At 41.0% G+C, this 17,765-nt stretch overlaps 1 protein-coding gene across 3 annotated transcripts in view; it reads right to left on the reverse strand.

Annotated features, from left to right (window-relative positions):
• MYH10 (myosin heavy chain 10) overlaps positions 1 to 17,765 on the reverse strand; it is an 88,881-nt gene that overhangs the window by 19,831 nt on the left and 51,285 nt on the right. For all 3 annotated transcript variants that reach the window (XM_065735111.1, XM_065735112.1, XM_065735113.1), the window contains 12 exons: positions 15,290 to 15,353; positions 13,547 to 13,645; positions 12,442 to 12,585; positions 12,055 to 12,150; positions 9,137 to 9,255; positions 8,567 to 8,719; positions 7,984 to 8,157; positions 6,186 to 6,359; positions 4,631 to 4,745; positions 944 to 1,137; positions 454 to 575; positions 70 to 139 (listed from right to left, as the gene is read on the reverse strand). In XM_065735111.1, coding sequence (XP_065591183.1) covers positions 70 to 139; positions 454 to 575; positions 944 to 1,137; positions 4,631 to 4,745; positions 6,186 to 6,359; positions 7,984 to 8,157; positions 8,567 to 8,719; positions 9,137 to 9,255; positions 12,055 to 12,150; positions 12,442 to 12,585; positions 13,547 to 13,645; positions 15,290 to 15,353 — 1,524 coding nt within the window. The remainder of the gene's footprint in view (positions 1 to 69; positions 140 to 453; positions 576 to 943; positions 1,138 to 4,630; positions 4,746 to 6,185; positions 6,360 to 7,983; positions 8,158 to 8,566; positions 8,720 to 9,136; positions 9,256 to 12,054; positions 12,151 to 12,441; positions 12,586 to 13,546; positions 13,646 to 15,289; positions 15,354 to 17,765) is intronic.

The following is a 17,765-nucleotide window of genomic DNA, read 5'->3' on the forward strand; positions in this document are numbered from 1 at the left end:
TAAGAGAACAACGTTATTTTCTGTTTTAACTTCTCAATACTTCAACAACGTTCAGGCATAAACACTTACCATGCGCTCACAAGCTTGCTTGCCATCCATAAAACCTTTTGGGATTGCATTGGGAGTAAGGATCTCATATCTGTAAGTCAAATGAAAAAAAATAATATTTACATTCACCAATCCCTACATTTTTATAAAGCCATAAAGCTATAGTCAACAAGTGCACAGCAAAGGAGATTCTCCAGAAGCTCAGTTTGATTTGCTCTCCCCTGTTCTCGTTAGAATATACCTGGAGCATTTAACTGATTCAAGTTAAAAACACTCCAGAAGAAATCATACTTTGGATTTTGTTCCCACTGTGTTTTGTTGTTTTTTTTTTCCCCTCACCTTCAATTATTTCACAAGGAAATAATTTTAAAAATAAATACCTCAGCAGATGGTTCACATCCTTACCTCTGTCTAAACTCCTGGAACACTATCCTGTTTGGAAACCCTTGTCGACAAATCCTTATTCCTTCCAAAACACCATTGCAACGAAGCTGATCTAGAACAAGGTGTGGATCTAATTTTCCAGCCTGGATAAACAGAAGAAACATTAGTTTTATACTTCGATTTGTACTCATGAAAAACTCCAGTTTAAATTCCTCAGTCAACTATCTAAATAAGAGATGCATTGGGAATACTGAGAAGATATTTTTCTTCATGGAACCATGGAGACAGGGATGGAAAGGATCTTAACAACCAGCTAACTCCTGGCCATGGGGCAAGGGATGGGACATCTCCCACTTGGTCGGGCTGCCCCAAGCATCTCTGGTCAGTGTGAAAAAATTCTGGCTTCAGATTCAAAGCCTGGCTTCTGATTTCAAAGGGAAGACATGGACAGCTTGAATAAACCCAACGTTAATAAGGAAAAAGAATTCAAGGAGTGGACTGGAGCACAAACCCTCTTTTCGTGATTTGGAATGATGCAGCGAACAAAATTGGGATTAGTGTTCCGGAGTGTTGCCATCAGCTTGGTGAGAGATTCTTTGTACAGCTGCCCAACAGTACGAAACATGCCCTTCTTGGTCTTGTACGCAGAGCCAAAAGCAGTCTCTGTTATTCCAGTGACCTGATCCAGACCCACAATACGATCCACTGGGAAGGAAAAGAGAAAATAATGAAGCGAACCTTAATATTTGTCAGGTATAAAGAGATGCAGAGAGAGAAGAGCAATAGTGCAGCAGCAAAAGCTTTGTGGGACAAATGACAAGAGATGCCACCAGTAGGCAAGGCAGTCAGCACGTACCAGGGACGCTGTGCAGAAGCAGTGGAACCAGAAGCCACAAGCTTATACAGCAGAGTAGTGTAGCTTTAGTAGGAACCTACTAAAACATCCAGCTCTTTACTTGCAGTTCTACATGACCAGCAAAGATGTATCCCGAACATTTAGAAGAGAGAGACTGTTGCCTAGGAACTGGAAATCATTAGAACTCTCACCACAGAAAGTATTTCTGGGTTGAGCACTTGGAATTAGTTATCTGGGCATATTTGTTTAAAATGAAGAGTCACGATAACTATACGTGTTAAATACGAATCCTAATGAATACTCAAAGAGAAAAAGGAATGACTTACAGGAGTGGGAAATAGTACTACTTCAGTGACGAGAGGGGGAAAAAAGTATTTGCCAGACTTCTGCTAGTGAGCAATTCTGAGTAATTCTTCCAAGTTTTATGTATACCTGAAAAGACTTCCCTTGCCAAAAGACCACTTTAAAAACAGGAAAACTGCACACCAGTGCACTTCAAAGTTGCCATGAAGCATCAGAGGGTTTTTTTTTCTTTGATTTTGAAACATTCTGGGTAAGGATCTCCCTGCTTTTTGTTTCTCTCATTTGTATGTTTTGCTTATTTGTTCCTTTTTACAAATGGCAAACCTGACTGCCAGCAGTAAGGTGATAAGGCCAGAAACAAACAAAAAATGTGATGCCATCTTCATGTCAACCATCAGTTCAACAGTTTGCTTCAGCATTACAAAGGGGTGGCTTAGCACTTTAATAATAGCTGGGGTCCTTAGTGCTGAGCGAAAACTCAAAATGCGTTGGTTCTCCAGAAAATACAAGCTGGCCAGCCAGAAAGAAGCAGCTGTACTTAGGCTGTAATTTAAATTTTGGTTGGGTTATCTTCACATTTATTCAAACCAAAGCAAAGGGAACTGCTACCGAGATTGATTTTGAATATATGAATCAGTATTTACAGTATTTCATTTCATACTTGAACCCATCTGGTTTTCAAAGGTCTGTACAATGCAGGAAAATCAAAAGCTGAAACATACAGGGCAACAGGTTTTAACAACCACTTGCAAGTCTCATGTAGTACAGAGCCCAGATCTTCCACAGGCAGTTGGAAATGCAAGAACCTAAGGAGCTCACCAAAATTAAGAGCAAGTAGGTAGAAACTATTCATAAGATCACATCCCAAACATTTACTCTGAAGCAGAACTGGGTTCTACACCAGAAACGGAAGAGAAATTATTGGGAACCAGCCTTACAAAAGATGAACACATCAGTTTGTAAATACGAGAAGCGAGCACCCAACAGACACCACTGATGACTGGACACCATTCAGCCTTTGTTTGGCACCCCTAAGACACTGGGCTGTTTTATCGATTTGCAAATATACCAAAACTAACCGTGCATCTTGTTTTGTCTCTGACCTCCCACTGTATTAAGGCTGCTCATCTTCACTGAAGCAGCACTAAAGTTGCATTTCAGTTTCCCCTGCAGGTTGAGAGCAGTTATCGAGCTGGGATCACCCACAGGCTAAGGTTTCTCATCTCACACTGTCTAGTGATGATCTTAGGAAATATCACTTGCCTCCTAAAGCATATAGAAAACAGTGGGTTCCAAGTAAAAATGGGAAAGCTTGAATGCACAGGCTTAACTTGGAACAGGAACAAGGGAAAGATGAAAAAAGAGGTTGGATTAAATACTTTTTTTTTTTAAGAAGTTCTAGATAAATGATTTTATTTCAATACCCAGGGGAAAAAAAGTGTGTAACTTCCACAGAGTGAAACCTTTTTAGAAGTTTTTAAAATAAAAGCACAATTCCATAAAATCTAGAAGAATCTTTTCATTTACTACCAGTACTCCAACCGTAGCTCTCTGTTTTAAGAGACCCTTCACCTCCCCTCCACAAAGACACATCTACACTGTACAGCTTTTCAGAGTTTTGTCAATGTTGGACTGCAGAAAGAAGCTTGATAGTGCCATATAGCTTATGCATTGTCTCAAATACTTAGAGCTACCAGAATTTTTACTCAAGCAGCAATTCTCCATCTCAACATGGAGCCAGGAAGCAACAAACCTTCTCATCTGCAATGCATAAAATATAGATGCTATATGTATGCAGCAGCAACTGAATAGGTATGCACTCAGAACATTGGCCTGGTGGAGGTATTCCTAAATACAGCATGAAATGAAAAAGTTCATGCAAGCCTACGAGCAAGAATGGTTTTCCTGTAGATACAACAGCCCTGCCTTTAGTAGGCCTATGGTTTTACATCCATTCACCTGGTGGATCATGAAGACCAGTAATATTGTCATAGAAACAGGCTCTCTGAATATTCTGAATCTCTAAGGCAGAGAAACAGCAAAAACAGAAAGACAGAAGAGCAGATACATAAGACACTTCAGTTAGTATACAGAACAAGTTCATCAATTGCAAGCAGACTTAATCGTGCTACAAAGGCTATTAGGCCACAACATTTTCCATGCACATTTCAATTATCTGTGGAAGCAGGTTTTGAATATTTGAACCCAAACACTTGTTTTTATGAGTGCACTCAAAAGGAAAGGAACAGACCCTCAACCAAAAAGTCCTTTATATATTCATTATAACACCTCTTTGCAGCTGAGCCAAGCCAGTATTCCTGAGAAGATGGAAAGTCAGAATAAACCTACAGCATCATTTATGTCACAAGCTTGATTTTCTTCCTAGAGTAAGAAACTATACACACTATAACATAAGTATACTGTGATGTTAATAACTAGAGAAGTCACTGCTCAGTATTTATTTGGCCATTTCTAGGATTATTTCATTGAAAACAGCAAGAAATGCCTTAAGCTAATGTGCACATAAAGCTATCTAAACAGCAATGTGCAGGTAAGCAAGAAAAATATTGTGTTTGATTTTAATATGCAATATCTAAGTATTGGTATGACTGCTAATGAATTTCCTTGTAGGAAATGCTGTTTTCCATGGTATCACTCACCTCTGCACTGTGCTGGTGCTCATATAAGATGAGACACTTTATTAACAGCAAGTACTACTGCAGCTGTTTATATTCACAAGTTCAAAGCAGCAAATCAAATTAAGAGTTTTGGATGTAATACTACAGATAAAATTTGTCACAGGTTAACAAGTGGTGAGTATCTGTTCAAATAATGAATATGAGAAGCAGCTACTCAGAAATGGTATATGTGCACGGGACCATACGAGGCATGTAGCTTCTCCTGTACTTTTGGTGCTAAACAGAGAAAAACAGATATTTACAGCGTACAGATGGAGGGTAAGGAGATAACAGGCACAAGAACAGATAACTCATCCACAAGAAGTCTCTAACAACTTGTGTGCTCAGCACAATCTCTTACCATCCTTCCAAAGCTCTGCAACAAATTTGTCAGAGGACTGGTGCAGGAGTGTAGCCACGTTGTCATTCAGTGGGTCCATGTTCTTCATCAACCACTCATCTGCCTTGTAGTCTACCTGCAGAGCAGCCAATTGCACACAATCAGAATGTATTATCTTTAGTCTTGTTTTGCAGCTTCAAAATTAAGCTTTCCAAACACCATGATTTTCTTACTCTATTCTTGATGTTTGCCTGCTCTTAGTTGTACCTCCTTAGGAACAGTCAAAAATGCTTTTGAAAGAGTAAAAAAAATAATAATAATAACCTCCACTTAAACTTCACTTTGCTTACTAATATAGCTAGTATATATTTTTCAGCCTAGTGGTTTTGCCAAAATAAGGCTTCACATTTCCTAAAAAGATACAGAAAGAACTCAATACTAATTACTTTAGGTAAATGTTTCAAGGGCAAAGTGAGAATGTGCTGGAAAATGAATATTTTTACTGTGACTACAGCAGTCCGACCCAAACCAAAACAGATCATGGTAGTTTCTCTTGCAGGAAAAGCTATTTAACAATTTCAGCTTTGAAGGCAGTACATATTCTGGTCAGTAACTGAGAAGTGTCCTATCCAAGGATGATGCAATGCAGCGTCAGAATGACAGAAACACCCACTCAGAGTGACAGAGCTGAGCTACTCTTCAGAGCAATTACCTCCTCGTAGCCAGGTACAAAGATGTTTTACTCATTTTGATTACCTAAAGGTAATCTTTCGTTTCACAGCTCAATTACTATTAACTGCAGTAAGTGATGATTTCAGCATTTCTAAGCTTTTAGATATTGATACAACACATTCAATTTCTTTATTTCACTTTTTGCCATAATCATCTAGTTGGCTGCAGTGACATCAACAAATAGATATTAACAGCTATTAATTTAAAGGACAGTTCAATTCACACAATTAGTTTCTTCTAAATTAGAGCAAAAAACAGTACTGGGACTAAGCTTAGCCATTCATGAACCTGATTACAAGCACGGCCCTGTAGCACAGACATTATGATCATGAAGGTTCTGCAAAGTGCTCTCAGAATTAAATGGTTACTCCATGGACCTGTTCACACCATCTGAGCTGCAACCCTAGGCAGAAAAATAAAGACTGAATGAATAGTAAAGATGAAGGTATGAGCCCAGTTATAAAGGGGGATACACCGAGTCTTGTGCTGAAGGGAGGGAACACAAGTGAAGAAGTCAGCACTGGCATAGCCCTACTTAAAGCACTTCTACCAACCTGCACACAGATATTCCGAATAGATTCATAGCCTTCAGGAGACTCACCTGTAAGAACTGGTAGCAAAATTAAGGGAACCAAAATTCTAACTTTGTTTAATATTAACTAACGTATCTCAGTTCTACCTGCCATGTAGTAACAGCAGTTCCAGCAGAGCACTCCTGAATTCACCCAAGAAAATGAAATGAGGGGACCTTCCAGCACAAGTATTTCTAGATTTGGTACCTATACTTCATGTTGCTTTCCCCGCATGAACATTTCCAACCAATTACTCAACATCTATCTCCTACCTTCCCTGCGTAGTGAATAATGCAGAAATCTGCTTTGTCCTTCAGCTGTCTCGGCTTTTGGAATTTGGAGTGGGTTCCTTGCTCTTGGACCAATTTTTCCACAAATGTTTTGTCAGTAGCTTTAGGAAACCAGCATTCTTCATCCAATAGTGCCAACACACCAGGAGGATTTGCCTGAAACGCACGTGGATTCATGTTAATGTTTAATATCTATTCATATTCTAAATATTTTGTATTTAAAACACTCAATTGAATGCCACGATAAAATGTTGTCTCGTTGATTCCCACTTGGTTTAAATTAAAGCAATTTGTGAGGGAATCTAATTCCATGAAGACACAACGGGCTTAGATACAGCTGACACGATCCAGCGACGAGTGAAGCCTTGCTTTCAGCACAGACTGGAACAGAAGACCTCCAGAGTTCCATACCCAACATTTCAGCTACAAGTACGAACACAGCAGCACACTATTTCTACAGTAGTTGCTGTCATGCTTTAATGTGGGCAAGACTGCAGATAATTATCCCCCCCAGCCACTCAATACTCCTGGGGCAGCCACCACACCTTCCCTTGCCAACCCCAGTGCTGATATGCAGTAGCATCACCCAGAAGGATCCAGCAGGCTTAGCTTTCACAGTCAGCAGCTTTGTTACACTGCTCAAGGGTTTGCTTGTTCTTAAAAATGAAGTGGGGAAGAACCAACACCTGCATTGTACAGCTGTAGAACGTTTGACAGAATCAGGAAAGACAGACTGATGTACACAGGAACGCAATGGAAAAACTTGTCATAAGTATGTGCATTTCTAAGAAGTCTAATGAATGTGAAGCTTACACATTTGAAGAGATGTTTATATTTACCTACAACATGGCATAAAATATTTAAGGTGGTAAAAAAAATTACTGGCGTTTGCTTTAAGAGCTACTTTTTGTAGCTCACTGCACTTTAGGACATTCACTTAAAACATCTGCATATTGAAAACACTCTCCAGTCTTTCTGGAAGACTTTTGCCTCCTTGGAAGGTACAATCTTTCCAAAGTTTTGGATTTTGAGAGTAGAAGTTTCGTAACTGAAACAAGACTTCCCTTCTCCTACTGCAGCCCAAAAAGAACAAAAGGAAACACTGAACAAGAGCGTGGCTCTTCAGGATTGTTAGCAGTTAAGATTCTGTGTATCCTAGACACACAAACAAATGTACAGAACTGTAACCACAATGCTCTAATTATGTTCTAATTAAAAAGCTGAAAATAATTTTGATGGCATCCTTTTGATGTGTAAGAAGGGAGAAAAAACCTTCCAGGACCCATCATCTTTGTTCCCCCTGCCCGTTCCTGAAACCAGCTGTTCTTTTTGCTTTAAAGCCTTTTTCAGCTTCCAGATATTGGGCAACCAGACTGTAAGCACACCATGCTAACACCACCATTAAAATGCTGCTGTCCTATTGACAGGGCCTTAAGTCTTGAAGAGCCTTCTAACACCAATCCACTGCAGTAAAGCCTCTATAGCGTACTGCCATGGCTCAGCATGACAGCGAGAGGGATGAGGTCTTCATTGGTAAAGGGAAAATGTATAAAAATAGTAGCTTAGTGTCACAGTGCTCTATGCTGACATCAGGGCAAAAATCTCTTCAGGATAAATCCTTTCACTAACACATGGTATTTTAGTCTTTGAACATCGTTCAAATTAACTTGTTTTCTGCAACTGCTACTTGAAATATCTCTGCATAAATGTGTAGGCATTAAACAACAAACTCTCAAGTTGAACCTTTTTGTATTAGAGTATTTTTATTCCACAAACTCACAGGTCTTTCGATTAAGTCAATGCAAGGCTGCAGATCCAGTCCAAAGTCAATGAAATTCCACTCTATGCCCTCTCGTTGGTACTCCTCTTGCTCCAGGATAAACATTGTGTGATTGAATAACTGCTGGAGCTTCTCGTTGGTGTAGTTAATGCAGAGCTGCTCAAAGGAGTTCAACTGCAAGAACAGTATTAGTAAGATTAACTGTGTCAGTATTTAGCACGTTTGGAAGTAAAAAAGAAAATTACTTTGTAAGGCAATTCCCCAAAACTCTGCAATGTTCAAGTGTATTGCAGAGACAACTGGAAAAAGGATTACTCAAATTTTCTTATGCTCCCTGTTACCTATATTAAACTAGCACGTAACAGGAAAAATGATTGTAGAACCACCACCTACAGAAGAATGGTTTAGTCTGGAGTGTGACTTTTTGGCACTACCATTCAGGTTATCAAAGCACCCACGTGATACAGAACACAAAACCATCCTGCAGCCTTGGAACGTGTGCACGTTCAGGGGCTCTAGTTAATCTTGATCGCACAGCAACACAGAGAGGAAAAGAAAACGTCCAATGAGAGTCCTAGAGTACCTCAAAGATCTCAAATCCAGCAATATCCAGAATTCCAATGAAAGATGCTCCCTGTCGTTTGGTCCTGTCCAAAGCTTTGTTGATGCGGTGAACAAGCCAGCGGAAGAGGCGCTCATAGGTGGCTTTTGCCAAAGCTTCCACTGCAAAGTCTGCCTGAAAATTCAAACAGGGAGATTTATTTACTCTGGAAGAGTCATCAAAAGAACACAGACACGGATGTTACCAAGGATAACTGAGTAACAAAAGCAGTTTAGTGGAGTTAATAGACTGAGGAATGAAAACAAGCAGCAGAAACAGTATTCGGTTTGACTAGCATTACACAGATGTGATTTTAAACTGCTGCATAAAAATCCCTCTATGCATTTGGGAAGAACAACTAAGTGCAATGATGAAAGCAGCAAAAGGCCAAGGCAAAGGAAGGCTTTCTTACGCTCTGCTACTGACTTCTACCATATGAGAACACCTAATGAAAACTAAAGTCTGGTGGCAGCACATATTTAATATCAACTTTATTAAAAACTGATGAAGATGGAGTACGATTTCACTTCATTTTTCAATACCAAAGCTTACTTGTTCTTTGGTCTGGGCTTTCTGAACGTAGTCCCTGCCGACCTTGATGCGCGGTGTCAGTATGGCCCGGGTGAACTCCATAACATTCATTCCCAGTAGATGGCAGAGTTTCTGTGCAACTGGAGACAAAAGTAATAAATGTAAGCACTGAAATCCTCCGTGGCAGCCAGCAACACGTGTGAAGCAAGCTACTGCACAAAGGCATTCAGGAGTCGACTTAAAAACTGAACAGCTGTTCAAAAGAGTTGTCAGGGAGATGCACTTCTTTTGTGGACAGACCTACCCTACTGCAAAGCCCATGTCTGTCTGCAGGACTTAATCTCAAAAGCTGATACAAGGGTCTACAAGGACATAGTGACTTTCCTAAAGGAAATATGGAAAATGCTAATTTCACGAAATTGCAGCAGAGCACTGCCTGCACACACATCTTCATTTCTTCAGTGGGAACATTTTCACCTCCAGAAAAAAGCAAAGCACAGCATGATGCCACATGTCAACTGCACCTTATTAAAGGCTGCTTACAAACCTTTGCTTCAGTTTAGACAGGTGTCAGTGTGAAGCTATGGACGTTTGTATTACAGTCTATATCACACGTTGTACAGCACATTATAAACTCATGTTTTAAACTGAGAACAGTGCAAACAGCAGCTCCATTTTAGACAGCAAAATCTGTCCTGATGTCATGCTTGTTATCTGATATAATGCATTACGCACACCATCATTACATATTTTTGTCACATCAATCCTTTTTTCCAAATAACCTTTCCAACAGGTTAGGTGCTTATGATTCCAGATTTCTAAAAATGAAGTTGACACTGAAGATATTTTTAGGTCTGGTTAAGTGCAGCCCTTCAGCAGGGAGCCCAGAAAGTTATTTCAGATCATTAGCTTTCTAATCTGGCAGCATGTTGATCTACTGTTGAAATGAAAAAAGCTATTTTTATAAATCTGCATTAAAGAAAAAAAAAAAAAAAGATTTCCAATACCAACATGCAAAAAAAGCTTCCTCAATAACTTTATGCTGTATTCAAAACTCTGCTACTTCCTTTACAAGCTTGAGATTCTGTCTGCCCCCACAGCCATTAGGGAAGTTAACATATCAAAATGCAACTTTGGTGAAATTCACATGGCATCACCAACAGAGCACTGCCATCACTTTAGTGCACACATGGACACTGCCAGCTATGACACATTGGTGATAGCCACACTGCTTCAGTATGGGAAATCACGCCTGACAGATCTCTTGGCCTTCCACGATGGCATTATGGCACTGGTTGATAAGCAAAGAGCAAATGATGGCACTGACCTGGGTTTGTGTAAAGTGTTTGATGCTGTCCTGCACAACATCCCTGCCCCTAAAGTGCAAAGGACACATGGCTCACTTGGTGGATGAGGGACTGGCAGGAGGGCTGCACTCAAAGCACTACAGCCAGGTGTTGGACATCCAGGTGGAAGCCCAACACTATTTAACATCTTTATCAATGACACTGACAATAACATTGGGTAGAATTTTCCACCTTTTTTGTCCCTAAATGCAAGTTCTTTAATGCACACCTTCACCACCCACACAGATCCCATCCTGTCCTGTTAGAGACACACCTAAACCTAGCACTGCCAGACCTCCGGAGTACACCGGGGAAACCCATCAGTGAGATGTGACAATACAGTAACAAGCTGGTAAAGATCAGTTTCATCTAGTGTCTTCAAAAAGATGTGGTAAAAATCACCAAGTGGACAAATACAGCACTTTTTAAATGCAGGACAACAGCAAGATGCTCCACCTAAGATCGGAGCTTTACTGCATTTTTTCTTCTAAATTCAAAATCTTATATCCGGTGTTACAACTGTTCAACAGTACAAATAGATCAAAATTCTAAAGTACACTATCAGCTGTCATGTCCAGAAATGACAGTAATAAAGCAGAAGTGAAGATGGTCAGGATGTAAGCAACATCTGTATCTTTTCTACATCCCACTTTTTAAGTGGAAAAAAGACCCTATTGAGTTGTCTCAGCCCAAAAACCAATCCCACACCTTTTGCTCCCCTGCAAACCCCCAGAAGCTGCCAGCCAAACATCGAGTCAGTGATCATCAAGCTGTAATCCATACCTTCCTGCTGGAACACTTTGGGCAGAAGGCCACTGCTGGGAAACAACAAAAGGTTTGGGCACCACAAGCAGCATGCACACACAGCAAATTAGGGCAATTATGAAACAAGACAGACAAGAATTCGAGTTGTGCACGCAGCAGGTCTCGTGAGTGATTCTTCCTGTGCTGCACATTGAAGGCGGCTCTCAAAGTTGATTCTCCATCACAGCTTTAGGAAGGCCAAAACTGAAGTACTCAATTAATCTGAAAACCATTTCAGCAGCTTAGTGCAGGAAGAATTCCTCAAGATGTTGATCACATTATTTAGTTAAATAAGTTAATTTTTAGTCACACCACCATGCCACTTTAGAGACCAGACTTTCTGAAACAGAGCATTCTTATGTTCCACCATTTCGTTATGGAAGTTGTGCTTGGCTCAAGTGCTCTTATCATTGGCAAGAAAAGTGCTGTCAAGAACCAAAGAAAACAACTCAATCTAAGCATGCACTTTCTCCCAGTGCCTAAGTCTTTGTAGATAGCAATAAACAAGGCTACAACTGAAATACTTATTCAAAGTTTAAAAGCAATGCAAACAACATAAATTCTGTTGATGGATACCTAAATTTGTCTGTAATACAAGAATGGAAGAGGGGAATTTTACTAACTGCCTCTTGGCTACTACCATCGCAATCATGGCCCTCTTCTTGGCACAAAAGTTCAACAAAGAAGCTCAGAAGATTGCTCCATACTTCCAAAAGATATACACTGCAAATGATAGGAAGAAAACCCCACTTCAGGTTAAAGGAAGCCAAACAAATGCCATGAACTTACCAGTATTCTCAGGCATAGAAGCTTGATCAGTATTTCTCTCCTTCTTAAAGGAAATATTTCCAAACTGCAGCACTGAAGACACCACTTTCAGCATTGCTGTATTAACAAAGACAAACACCAATTTACTGAAGGGGGCTCAGCTTAACAAATTTTTCTTCTCTTAAGTCATTTTCCATCCAAACTTGAAGTACGAGTTCAGAAAGGAAATGAAGTTTGTACACTTTTTCACCAAATGGTTTTAACTCAACTCAACTGGAAGCTTATGTTCAGCAAACGCTTGCTGCAGGCTGTCAAGACACCGCAGCAACATTAAATTTGGTGACTCAAGATTACTGAGTGTGCACAAGACAAAAAGTACACTTTAAAAATGCAAGAGGCTTAACTTACACAAGATCTCATCATGTGAAAAGCCCATGATATGCATTGCTTCCATCGTCTCCTGAAAGTTATCCTTGTCTTGTTGCCCAGGAATGGGGATGTAGCCATTAGATAAAAATCTGTAATTGTTAAATCCTTCAAGCAGCAAGTCAGCTGTATTAGGAGGGAGGAGAAGAGAAAAACAAGCTAAGTAACTGCTATTCACACCCACCTGTGCTCTGTTTTCACTAGATCTACAACCCATGCTTTACCAAAGGAAAAAAAAAAAAAGAAAAGCTTCTCAGATATGACTACAAGTCGTTATACTAGCTTAGAAATTCATTATTTTAAAAACTCTAAAAATAAGAATGAACCCTAAAAGCTGAAGCAAGACCCCCAGAATTCCTATCCGTAGCGACCTACACTAACTCCATAATGCCTGTAAAAAGAACATTACCTAACCCAGGTCTACCATAATCATAAATTCCTATTTAAAGTATCCTTAAACAAAAATCCCTATTGAAAAGTACCAGATATAGGCAGAACTGGGCATCAGTACTGGTGATGACCATGTCAAAAATGCTAAATACAATTTTTTCTAATATAGGAGGAGAAAGAGTGGATCGATTCTCACAAGTCTGCACTTTCATAAAGCTTTACTTCTCATAGCCCAGCAGAAATGCCGTTACCAAAGGAAAAGAAGATGGCCAACCAGCTACTGCAAAGGGTGAAGAAAGCCTCGGGGTTTCAGTGTATTTTGGCAAAACAGTTGCTGCTCTCCCCAGTTCGAAGGAGCTGCCTGGAACGGGTCTGGCTGTCACTGCCAGCAGGACTTGTTATTAATCAGTGAGGAGTGCTGCGGTCTCACTCCAGTGACTCCTGGCCACAGACCAAAGACACTAGCCTGTCCAAACCGGACTCTGCCACGGAGCAGTAGTTTGCCTGTTGCTTGACAGCATACTTGACAAAACACAGAAATTATTTCAAAATAAAACCACCTGGCCTTTCCCTCCGCTCTTCTTTCAAAACCCAGTTTCAAAACCGAAGAACAGTCCAAACACAATTGTGTTCACGTTGAAATAACAACCTCAGGATGCAGAAGAAACAGGATCCAACAATGGCATTCTTCACTTACACTTGAGGTGCTCTCCTGCCCCAGCCAGCAGCTGGTAGAAGATATGGAACGTCCTCTCATCTTTAGCTTGGCGAACAGCGCGAGACTTCTCCAACAAGTCTGACCACAGCTAGTCAAGGATCTTGCACATGACCCAAAAATGGAGAAACAGAACTCTTTCAAAGCAGACTACGTCATTATGTAAGGAGCAAAAGGGACTTCAGGAGTAATGACAGGACTACATCTAATACAAACTGTCAGTAACGCTCAATGAGAGGTTTTAAATTCAGACAGATAGAAGCCCGGATTTAATTGCAGCAAACTCACTTCTTGGATGATGCCAGCATCTCCTGGCTGCATGCAGCTGACATCCACTGTAACGGATCAGCTGGAGCCTAAGTGAGAGGGGAGCTGGTCATCCTTCTTCGGTCATTCCTCTCTGAGGACATCAGTCCTAACTCTAAGGACCAAAACCCACAGAGGCTGAACTCGGAAGTGCTTTATCTAAAGTGCATTCAGCACTTCTATAAACTGCTGCACTTCCATCAGCTATTCTTCATTGCCTTTACTACGCTTTTCAAATTCAAACTTGTGCAGCAGGTAACTTCTAACAAGCTGCCACAGCTGCTATATTAAAGCTTTCACATTTTGGTGTTCCATACTGTAAAACAAACATGAGATTGCTACGTGCAGTGTCTGACACAAAGGCAAGATCCTGCACTGAAAATGTTCCCTAAGAGCAATTATCAAACTTATTGAATTCATGGGAATTCATCCTCCTGTCCTCACAAAGCTCCAGGAAAAACTAACTCCTGCATTTGCATCAAAGCAACAACTGCCATCACTGCTGTGCTAAGTATTGGACTGAGAAAGAAAGGCAAGCTGTATTTTGAATAACTAACTGTAGGTCTTTCCCAGCATTACTGGGAAATTGTATTTTGTACCAGTAACAAACACGTTGCACTTAACATGAAGCCATTAACTCATAAGCACAGAATGAAAGCTGAGTTGTATCACTGCTTATGAGCAATATTCACAAGGTACTGTTCACCAAAACTTTTGATTTCCTAATTTCAGGATCATTCTGTTGCTATTTCCCCCAGAACAGTCTAAACAGACTAAAAAAGTTCACATGCACACTCAGCATAAAGAAAACTACTTGAGAAAGGCTTTTAGTGCAGGTGTTCTCACTTGTTCTTATGCAATCATAAATAAAAATGGGCCTAAAAGATAAAACTGAACTAGGCTTCAGTATTAATTGCTGGCAGGTCTTGCGTTACCGGACCTAGCCTGGTATGTAGAAGGTCTAGGACACCAGAGGGTGACCTGGTACAATGACACCTGCAGTGCCAGTGCCTGGTGCTGAGCTCCTCCTTCCTGGCAGATAACTGCTCCTGCAGTGCTGAGGGCAGCGAGCACTGGGCTCAGCACTTGAGTTCAGTCCCAATTAGCAATGTATTCCTCAGCCCCTCGCCTTCACACACAAAAAAAATTACATTCATAGAGGAAGAACACTTGAAATAACTTATTTAACTGTAACATACCTTGCTTTTAAGGCCAGCCAGAAAATCCAGCAGATTTCAGAGTGTTAAGTGCTGGGATATCCGGTTTCTGAGCATAAGGAAGCATGCTGACTCTGTGATACTTGATCAGTTATTTTGAAACAAAGGAAGAGACAGACATTGTCAAAGGAATGTAGGATGAAGGTAACCTTCCACCACATTCCCATGAATTCAAATGCTGATATGACCTTAAGTAGGATACACGTCTCAATGTTGGCCCCAACAATATAACCGGTGACATCAAAGTTAATCCTAATGAACTTGCCCTGTAAAGAAAGAGATTTTTATTAAGTACTTACATTGGGATTATGATAACTAGTTGAAAACAATGCCACTTGCACGTTTGATAATAGGCACTTCACAGAAGCTGAAATGAAATCTTTTCCATTCAATGCACTCATTACTTGCGTAAAACACGTTATTCTGCACACAGTTTCTGAAGCTTGAAGCTTCAGGAAGCTTAAAGCTTCTAGGGTTCTAGATACATCCACAAGGCAGACTTATGGAAGACTTTTCTAAGAAGGAAGCTCAAGTTCTCCCACTGAGAAAACTCTTTAAGTGATAAAATCTCAGCATATAATAACAGCATACTATACTAAACGTACCCATCTCCATTGAACACCAACACCTTCAGGCACCCATGTAGGTTTCATCTGCCTACCCCTGACCAACATAACTCTTCTTTCTCCAGAACTAGAACATTTGCTACCTCCCTCCACACTCTCTGTTCCCTAGCACCCATAAAGAAAGGACAGAGACAGTATAGCCCTTTCTTCAACGTACATCTTTCTCTTCCCCACAAAGGGCCAAACCACCTTGAACACAATCACACAGCACATGCAGCATGACCATGGGTTCAGGCCCAAGCAGCATGGACTCATGAAGGGCAGGTCCTGTCTGACCAACTTGATCTCCTTCTGTGACCAGGGGACCCATCTGGTGGGCATGGGAAAGGCTGCCACCTTACATCTCCCTGACAGGAGGTTGTGGTGAGGTGGGAGATAGGATGGAAACAGAATGGCCTCAGTTTGTGCCAGGGGAGGTTGGATATTAGGAAACATTTTTTCTGGAAGAGCAGTCAGGCACAGGCAGCCCAGGGAGACGGTGCAGTCCATCCCTGGACGTGCTCAGGAACCACACAGATGTGGCACTGGGGACGTGGTTTACTGAGGATTATGGTGATGGGCTGACAGGTGGATGTGATGGACCTCAGAGATCTTTTTTCAACCTCAATGATTCTGTGTTACAGATCACACTTCCCACACACAGGAGTAGATCTTGGGAAGAAGGAGGCTGCGAGTGAGTGCGTTATACCTGGTATCAGAGTTCAAATTAATTAGACCGCTTTGAAGCCACATCAGTACCCAAGGCTGGTCTGCCACTTGGCCACAGATGTTCCCTGTTCTGGAACCCAGTTCCCTGCTCTGGTTTGGCACTAGGACCACTTCTAAAAGAACTGTTGCTATACTTAAAAAGTTCGTGTTTCTGAAACTTTGAAGTATTGCCTTGGTTGCAAACGTGTGAAGAAACCAGTGGGAACACTCAGCAAGCACACCAGCATCTCTGTTTTCATCACATCCAAGGTCTACAGTCTTAGCTTTATAGAAACAGGCTCTGGAGCATAGGGAGCATCAAGGCAATTTACTGACAGCCATCTAAGTGCATGATACCTGCACAAAGACACCTCCTAATATCTCTTGTGAAAAGAGACAGACTTCTGAAAGTTTGCTGTGATTCTGTATCCAAATGTTCACAAACCTCAGATCTGAGGGATCGGTACTATTGGTATGTTAAAGATCTATTGAGCTCAGGGAACATACCACTGATTTCTACATTGAAAACTATACTCTGAAAGCTTGAAGGATAGAGGTATTCTAGCAATGGCTTGTTGTAGTCGATGCACTGGGAATATATTGCCATGCTGCACAATTACAACACCCGCACACATTAACAAAGTCATTCAATTAATTACAACTTACCAGAACACCCTCAGCCTCTCAACTTTCCTGATTAAGCCCAGTCATGTCAGAGATGAACACACAAGGCTGAGTGTGCTTCTCACCCCAGCCATGCCAGGGATTGTGAGGAAGGTAAAACCAGCTGAAGCCTTATGTTCTACAGCCTTCAACACAGATTTAAGTTCCTTTAAAACTGCTGTAATACTAAGAATTAGCTTCAGTGCTTACCCCTATTGCTTAACCTGCAGTATTGTTGGAAAGTCAGCAGTGCTGGAAAGAACAGGGCACGTTTTCAAGCATCCTGCGATGGACCAGCACTAGAATTCAGGTTTCTGAGAATGCTCGAGGCTCAACTTTTAACTACAGCACTTAATTTTTCATGCAGGAACAAGTTCACAAAATGATGTTTTTAACTGCTGCCATGGGGGAAGTGGCATTTTGCTGAAATTCAGCCCACCAGCTAGATGGAGCGTGTGTCAGCACCAGGGTGTCAGGAGGGGCAGCCCACAGCTTCGCACACCTAATGGGTAACAGGAATTCTTCTTAGAACAACACTGACACTGCTTGAATTTGCCATGTTTCATGTGAAGGCAAACACAAAGCACTACATCATGTCTAGTCAGTGGCTTTTTCTGGTATAATTAGCAACTGCTTCACTCCGTTTCACACTTAGAGGTTATTTAACTTCTGCTGCCAAGTCCCCAGTTCCGTGAATGAAAC

The sequence above is a fragment of the Cyrtonyx montezumae genome, unplaced genomic scaffold, assembly GCF_038088225.1.
Source record: "Cyrtonyx montezumae isolate F1298 unplaced genomic scaffold, pur_monq_1.0 scaffold_19, whole genome shotgun sequence".
NCBI classification, from domain to species: domain Eukaryota; kingdom Metazoa; phylum Chordata; class Aves; order Galliformes; family Odontophoridae; genus Cyrtonyx; species Cyrtonyx montezumae.